Source organism: Oryzias latipes, chromosome 22, assembly GCF_002234675.1.
Source record: "Oryzias latipes chromosome 22, ASM223467v1".
Classification (NCBI taxonomy): Eukaryota; Metazoa; Chordata; class Actinopteri; order Beloniformes; family Adrianichthyidae; genus Oryzias; species Oryzias latipes.
In genome coordinates this window covers 16,824,409-16,833,149 of record NC_019880.2, presented here as the reverse complement: position 1 = coordinate 16,833,149, position 8,741 = coordinate 16,824,409, and the positions used below count along the sequence as shown (strand labels likewise).

Below are 8,741 nucleotides of genomic sequence, written 5' to 3'. Positions count from 1 at the left end.
GGCAGTGACGTATGGATTGCGTCCTTTTTAATTAACAGAAGGGGCATTCATTTGAAAATGAATCATGGAGTAGAACTAAATAGTTATGGTTTGTACGCGACTAGACTTATGTAATACCGAGTCTTTTATATGCATTTCATATATTCTGTGTTTTGATTGAATATATTCTATAACACTGTATTGAGGTAAAAGTGAGAACTGTTGTGTGTGTATGTGGCTGAGTGCATGTGTGCTTTTGTGTTTGTTAAATACCTAACCTGTATCATAATTTCTATTATTCTTGACTGTTTGTCTTCATTTGTTTATTCTTAACTCTTCTTTGTCATCTTTTATTTTAAATTTTAAATCTCAAAGGAAGAACCTCTCAGAAACGAGATGTGGCATCTGAAGGAGCTAATCCTCCAATTGTTGTAAATGCTTAAATTAAAATATATATATGATGGAATAGAGCTGTGAAAGAAAAAGCCTGGGGCAAGATTCAAGAGATTTGCACTGCTTCGGCATTTCGCACCGAGCCTTTTCCAACTGTAGATGGCAGACATGCACAAGTATTTGAAGCAACAGTCCAGTGTGAACACCATGGGCTAAATGCACATTCAGGAATGCATGTATAGTGAGTTCAAGAACAGAGTCCTATGCTCGATGTAAACATGGCATAAGTCCCTCACAAGCCATTTAATCAAGTTGCATTGTTTAAAAAGTGAGAAACATGAAAGTTTTTGGGCAGCTCAGAATTTAGAAAAACATTTTAAAGCAGTTTGAAATAGTTTTGCACCAATATGCAAAGCCGCTTATCTCCGCGACAAAATCAGCTGATTTATGCTGATTGCTAGAGATTTCATGACTGTAAAGTACGTAATGCTTATCAGCGCAAAGCTGTTTTCTTTCATTCTACAACAGAATGATGCCCTGCTAATCAAGCAGCGACCCCACGACCCCCTAAGGGATTCCACGAGTTCTGAAGACAAAGGTAATAATAAAGGGATGGATAGATGCCTGTGCCACTTCAGGATCAGCTGGGATTGCATTAATTGCATAAAGTAGAGTTATGGTAGTTGAGAGAATGTCAACACTGGAGCTCTATTGTTAAAGGATTAAAATCTGAAAAATACAAAACTTCAGACAAAAAGTGGTGCCATAAAAAAAGGAATAATGTATGACTTTCTTACAATAAAAGCTTTTAATATCAAAAGCCATTAAAAAATTATCTGCAACCAGACAACACCAACAACATGAGCATCTTAGTCACGCACAGACTTCACTGCTTTGTGCCCAACGTTGTCAGGATAAACAGTTCATATTGATCAATATAGCTAACACCTCTCTAATGTCTTCCTCTATAATGTTTGTGGACAAATGAAGTGGGAAGAACAAACAGACTGGCGATATCATGATGAACACATGAACAAATCAGACACACTGGTCGTGTCCAACTTCCTTTATAGTGCATTCGCCATTTTGTAGTGCTGTCTGAATCTACAATCCAAAATTGTGTGCCCTAAAAATTTCCCAGAAGTCTCTGTGAAAAGCCAGTGTTTTGCTCACTAGATTGACAAATATAGACCACAATGCACTGTGTTTGAACAATTTTTGCGATATATAAACTATCAGCATTTTCAACATCAGAACACATTGGATTCTTAAATAGTCATTGTATAACAATCATACTGATTAGACTTTCACTTTGTGAAATCGATGATGTCATATTCGCTGTTTAAAAAAGAAAGAGCAATTAAATGGTGTCCGGGACGCTTTTAAAACCAGGGCACTAGATAACCCTGCACTACATAGTTTTTTAGTAGTTAGGGTGAGAATCTGGACAAAGCCATCATTTCCATGATATGGACACAATATGGCTTTTCAACTTAAATTGCAGGTCATTTTATAGTTTTTCTTATAGTTTTCATAAGCAGATGAGGTTAGAGTCCAGCCTGTTGGTAGGTTGAATTTTATTGTTTTATGTTTTTTTTGTATTTTTAAAAATTAGCACAAAAAAAGGTTACCTTGAAAAACACAAAATATTAGAAAAAAACAACCTTTTTTATAAATGCAATAGCCTCCATATGAAAGGCTTTAAACAAAAGCTTTCAAGCTGTTCAACAAAACATGTGTATTTATATCATATCCTAAAGTGGAGTTTGGCGGGTTTTTAAAAAAAAAATTATTATACATATATATATATATATATATATATATATATATATATATATTTTTTTTTTTTTTTTGTTGTTCCTTGCATTTCTTTTTCGCGTGCGCGTTCTCGTCGCCTGTTGGACGTGCGGAGAGAAGCTGTCATTTTAGACCCAGTTGGCCTTCCATACCACATCCTCCGCCTCCCGTCGCTGTCGATCTCAAACGCTGGTGTGCGAGTCTAGCCTCAAACAGAATAGAAAAATGGCGCTTACTTCTCAAGGAACAAAGAAAAAAGTTTGTTACTACTACGACGGTGAGTATCCATGCGGTTGCACTCTAGCGAGCGGAAAAGATGCACCATTTTTTTCCGACCAAAGCTTTCAGCTTCCTGCGCGTCTTTGCTAACATGTTCATTAGCTAACACAGCTAGCTTAAGTCGCTGGAGGCTCAGTCTCATTAATTCATTTCTTCTTAATTAATTTGGGAATATTAAACCCTAGAGTCACAACCAGTTCAAACCTTTTTTACATATATATAGAGAGATTTTTTTAAATCACCAGACTTCCTTGAATATCTGCAGCTAGCATCCTAACACTCATTTTATCAAAAAGCTACTCTCGAGCTAGCCTAATGCTAAAAAGCTAATTATTTAACATAAAGTCTGTATTTGGCCCGAAATTTTTAAAAGATCGTTATTTTCAGAGTGAATAGGGTGAGCATCGTGTTGAGAGCAGATTTGGATAAATCTTCAACAAGATAATAAATTTGCGCAGCTATATGATATGTTTTACTTTTACTTGAGTCTGTCTTTTTTCTTTTCGACTAATTTAATATTATATTATACAAATAATAACAGAGCCAAGCAGCTAAAATGCACATCTGGGCATAACTGACGCAGAATAAAAATGCTCGTGTGTTTCAACGGTTCAGTTTAATTGTACTGGAGCCTGTCTTTCTGGATTTACACCCCCCTTCCAAAAAAACAAACAAACAGAAAGAATACCTCGAACAAAATTCAGAGACCCAGCACCCCCCTTGAAAAACCTTGGTGCTTGGTTGGTGAGATATTTTGCTGCATAAATCCAATTTCCACTAGATCTGATTTAAAATCTATAGGCTTATCAAAAGCCCAAAGTCTGTGATTGAATGATTAAAGTAAGATGAACTTCTTTGAAATCCCTTTAATACTTTTTGGAATATAGTCAGTTCTAATTAAAATTCTCTAAGCATGTTTTTTTTTTTTTAAATATAAAGGAGTGCTCTTGTCTGTGCTTTGTCCTTTTTAAATCACGTTTATTTTTGTTTGAAACTGGCCAAGTGCTCTCCAAAATAATGGATAGTGATTCGCTTTTTTTTCCTGAGTGAATAAAACATGTTTACAGGATCTTTAATGTCACTTTATTAACAAACAAAAAAGCCCACTCTTATCATCTTTTAAAAGTGTCCCCAGTGGTCTTTTAATTGTGATTAAGCCGTTGTTAGCCAAAATCATCAAACCGTTGCCTTTTTCTAGGACATAGTTTCTGCAGAGCGGCAGCAGTTCATTAGAAATGCACATCTGAGCTGTGGGTGGGACCGTTGGCATGGAGAAACCCTGCCTCCTTACCCTCCCCATTGCTAGGAGCTCTGTTTACTCGCTCTCCTGCTAGCTTACAGCCCACCTTCATCCCCAAACTAACTTTAGCAACAAAAATGGCCAGCAATATTGGAGGTATGCAGTTTGGAGCCAGATGCCAGCTCAGACAAGGAAAACAAAGACTTACATGGATCTATTTGGTCAATTGTTCTTTTTTTTTCTTCATTTTTTTTCTTCCCCCTACCCCTACATTTAGCCCTCCAGATGTTAAGTTATGGAAAAATGGTGTCTTTTAATCTGGATGTCATTCCCATTTGATGACGCCATCCACAGTCGCCAGTGAGCTACATTAGCGCGTAGGTGCCAGCGCTCAGAAAATACATAACATCAGTTTTGTTACTTTAAAAAGTCGTGCTACATCAGGAAGTCATTACTTATATGTACAAGTAAACATCTGTGCTTCAGAGCACAATCGTGTGAAGAAATGAATTTCTCCTCACTCTTGCGGTAGAGGGATACAAAACTACCCCTACCCCTCCAAAGACTCCTACAATTGCAGGGGAGGAATTCAGGTTTGGCCTTTGTCTGCGAGTGGATGCATCAGAAGGGAGCGGGGCAGGGAGCACATTTTCTGTCGCAAAAAATCTCTTCTTCAAATGGCGTGTTTTTCATGCAACGATATGAATATAGAAATACTTAGAAATGCAATTTTGGGCTTAATTTTCTTTGTTCTCCATCATCAGAGTAATGTCATTGCGCTGCTGACATGCTCTGGCTGCACTTTAAATGTATGTGCTATAATCATTTCATTTAATTTTACTGTACAGTCTTGTTTAAATGTAAAGGTATTTATTAAAAAGACCTGCTGGAAATAATTTCATTGTGCACTGCATAATGATTATAAAAGATTCTGATCTGAAATACCACAAGAACATGTTAAAAACACCTAATAACATTATTTTCATTGTAGGGGTCCTTTAAACTATTAAATGATTTAATTTGGACAGTTTTACAGAATTGTTTGTGAAAAAGTCTGGTTGTTACACCCAATTAACGGTTGGTTCAGCAGCTATGTCGATAATCTCTGGAAGGCAGCATTGAGGACAGGGTTGAGGTAGAACAGGTTTCTTAAGGTGCTCTAATGTTCCTTGATCTTTGTTTTTCTCGTTAGTGTTATTTATCAGTAAACTAATTGATCCATCATTTCTTTGTGTGTGTTTTTTGTAGGTGATGTTGGAAACTATTATTACGGACAGGGTCATCCCATGAAACCCCATCGGATCCGAATGACCCACAACCTGCTGCTGAACTATGGTCTCTACAGAAAAATGGAGATATATGTATGTAAAAACCTTCACACAGAAAAATCCCCCGAGTGTGTGTGCTTAAGGTCTGATTGGCTCTCTGTGTCACAGCGTCCTCACAAAGCTAGTGGAGAGGAGATGACCAAGTACCACAGCGACGACTACATTAAGTTCCTGCGCTCGATCCGACCTGACAACATGTCGGAATACAGCAAACAGATGCAGAGATGTAAGTCTGGCCTGGAGGTTTGAAGTGGATGTGAAGCAGTCTAACGGCAACTTCTTCCCCCTTTCTTGTAGTTAATGTGGGGGAGGACTGCCCCGTCTTTGATGGTTTGTTTGAGTTCTGTCAGCTCTCTGCAGGAGGCTCTGTCGGTAAGTCGATTTAAAAACAATATTTAAAGGAAACTCTTTAGGATTCATCGATGCAGGTCAATGTAAACAGGTCTTCCGCTCTGCTTCAGCTGGTGCTGTGAAATTGAACAAACAGCAGACGGACATTGCCATCAACTGGGCTGGAGGCCTGCATCACGCCAAGAAGTCAGAGGCCTCTGGGTTTTGCTATGTAAATGACATCGTGCTAGCTATTCTGGAGTTGTTGAAGTGAGTACAAACCGTGGATGCTAGAGGGGCATCATTTTGAAACCTGTCTGTCTTAAACACATCAGATTCACTACCTGGGTGAAAGTTGCTTTAGTGAAACCATGTTTTCCTCTTGTTTCTAGATACCACCAGAGAGTTCTGTACATAGATATTGACATCCATCATGGAGACGGAGTGGAGGAAGCGTTCTACACCACAGATCGTGTCATGACGGTGTCCTTCCACAAATATGGAGAGTACTTCCCAGGCACTGGGGACCTCAGGGTACTACTTAAATGACCAAAACCAAACCTGCCTAAAGAGTCTTACAGTTGGGTGACGTGTCTCTTGTTCCCCTCAGGACATCGGTGCTGGTAAGGGTAAATACTATGCTGTAAATTATCCGCTGAGGGATGGGATTGATGATGAGTCCTATGAAGCAATATTCAAACCCGTGAGTAAGCATTTATAAGCTTGTTGTGTTTGTCAGTTCCCTTTAATGTGCTTTTTGACTTGTATGTTTGGATATGACTTGTTTAGATCATGGCCAAGGTGATGGAGATGTACCAGCCGAGTGCAGTGGTCCTCCAGTGTGGAGCCGACTCTCTGTCTGGGGACAGACTGGGTTGTTTTAACCTCACTATTAAAGGCATGTCACAGTAGTATATGCCTTTCCATTTGATAACGTTAACAGATAGACGTCATTTGCATTTTAAATGGTTTTTTTTTCAACCCTTTGTGTTCAGGTCACGCCAAGTGTGTGGAGTACATAAAGAGCTTCAACCTGCCGCTGTTGATGCTGGGTGGAGGAGGCTACACCATCCGTAATGTGGCGCGCTGCTGGACGTACGAGACCGCTGTGGCCCTCGATAGCTCCATCCCTAATGGTGTGTTATGGTGATCGATATATTCAGTGTTTTGATAGAATAAAACAAAAGTTACACAGCAGCAATGTACGTGGAAACATAGATTTCTTAAGAGTTATATCCTTTTGAACACCAGAAATGCTAATTTGTCCTTTACAGAGGACATTTCTAAACCTGAATTTCTCCTAACTAATACAAACTAGTGACGGAACTCCTTTTGGTATCTACAGAGGACATTTGGGGCGTTTTAGTGATACCAAACATGAAAGCATGGTGATCTAGGAATTGTAGTTTTAGTGGATTTAAAAAGATTTTGACTGGACAACTTTTTCTCCCTGTTAAGTCAGGAGAAAAAGGTACACCAAATATATTTATCACCTAACACGTCAATACTGTAAATACCTACCTCAATCTGATCATTATCAATATTTTGATACATATTTAGACAATTCTATCATTAGGAAAATAAAAATCTTCCTTCTCTTTTCAATGTAATCAACACTTTGACAGGAAGGGTTGGTTGATTCAAATGTACACACTTGACCTGAAACAATAAACTCACTTTGTTTCCATAATAAGTCATTTAATTCTGAAAGCAATTCTTGAATTTCATCACACACGGTGCTCTCATGTTGAAGTTCCTTTGGGCAAGACACTCAACCCCTTGATGTGCAGTATTTTTCTCTATATAAGAACAAAGTTAAACGGACAGTGAAACAACCATGCTTTAGAATACAGTCTGTTCTGCAGGAAATATTTTCTCGTCTGTTTTAAGATGGTAAAATTCAAGCTTTTTTCTTTGGATGGAAAAAAGGACATCAGGAAGGATAACTGCTTCTTGTAAACGTGTTCTGTATCACAGTTCTGTTAGGTGTAAAGTAAAAGAAATTGATCTTAACCCAACAGAGCTTCCATACAACGACTACTTTGAGTACTTTGGACCAGACTTCAAGCTGCACATCAGCCCCTCCAACATGACCAATCAGAACACCAACGACTACCTGGAGAAGATAAAGTGAGTATTTTGTGTCTACATCAGTTTAGTCATGCGCTTTGATCTTGACCGTCTGATTTTAATTGTCCTCCAGGCAGCGGCTGTTCGAGAACCTGCGGATGTTGCCTCACGCCCCTGGAGTTCAGATGCAGCCCATCCCCGAGGACGCCGTGCAGGAGGACAGCGGGGATGAGGACGAGGAGGATCCGAACAAGCGCATATCCAGTAAAAACATTTCTCACACGTACAGAGTATTTTTTTATACTGTCTCCATTTCACGCCGTCTTGTCACATCCAGTCCGCGCTCACGACAAGAGGATAGCATGCGAAGAGGAGTTCTCCGACTCTGAGGACGAAGGAGAGGGAGGCCGCAGAAACATAGCAGGCTTCAAAAAAGCCAAGAGAGTAAAAACAGAAGGAGAGAAAGAGGGAGAAGAAAAGGAGAAGAAAGGTGAGGAGGAACCAAAAGGTATCTTCTTTTTTTTCTTCTTGTGATCTTTTTTATTCATAATAACGGCGGTGAGAATTTATATTTTGAATTTGACAGAAGTGAAAGAAGAGGAGAAAGTGCCGGAAGAGGAGAAAATGGAGACATCAAAGTGAAAAGGGAATATTAAACACGCAACATGACCACGCTGATGAGGAGGTGGCTATAACTAAATAGAAGGACTTTGTCCTTCTGTTTAGGAGGAGCACGACGGTCTTAGCACCCTGTGATGCCGTCAGATCAGTGCAGATTTAACATAAATGTCGGAGTGCTGCAATGGAAACAATACAACTGTACTTTTTAAAAGTGTTTAAGGTGGAACTCTTATCTTTTTAGCTTTTTCTTTAGAACATCTTTGCAATTTCACTGTTTTCATCTTTTTATGCAAGTTTGTTTCTATAGTTTGTGAAACACTTTGCAAGCATACATCTTTTTTTATATATTTTGATTTAAATTATTTGAGTGGTGGTAATTTTGGCATCTTTTTCACTCAATTCCCCTTTGGTCCTGTGCCTTTAAAAATTGTAGTTCATGCTCTGTAAAAACCTGTAACCTTTGCATGTCAAAGTCAGGCTTTTGTAAGGCACATCAACAGTGTGCCTTTTTATATTTTTACGTCATTGATTGGTGGATTTCTTGTATATAAAGGAATCATCTTTGGTCAACCCCTGGTATTCCTGCACAACTATGAAAATACTAATCGAGAGGATTCCCATTGGCTTGAAATCCCCTAAAAACAAACATTCTGTGTATATATTTGTATTGTGTAAACATTAAAAGGTGTTCTGCAAAATGTTTT

General features: G+C 38.7%; 1 protein-coding gene across 2 annotated transcripts; it reads left to right on the top strand.

Moving 5' to 3' along the window:
- Window positions 1-2,270: 2,270 nt before the first annotated feature.
- On the top strand, window positions 2,271-8,737 carry LOC101159547 (histone deacetylase 1). Of its 2 annotated transcripts, none has more exons than XM_004082385.4 (13): window positions 2,271-2,446; window positions 4,937-5,049; window positions 5,125-5,242; window positions 5,314-5,388; window positions 5,478-5,616; window positions 5,739-5,880; window positions 5,957-6,049; window positions 6,136-6,244; window positions 6,342-6,482; window positions 7,368-7,476; window positions 7,550-7,680; window positions 7,754-7,906; window positions 8,003-8,737. In XM_004082385.4, exons 1-13 carry the CDS (start codon window positions 2,395-2,397, stop codon window positions 8,056-8,058), a joined length of 1,431 nt encoding a protein of 476 aa, XP_004082433.1. In that variant the 5' UTR covers window positions 2,271-2,394; the 3' UTR covers window positions 8,059-8,737. The 2 variants fall into 2 exon arrangements, with proteins under 2 accessions (XP_004082433.1, XP_011488824.1); XM_011490522.3 differs by having other exon boundaries at window positions 7,754-7,924.
- Window positions 8,738-8,741: the final 4 nt, after the last annotated feature.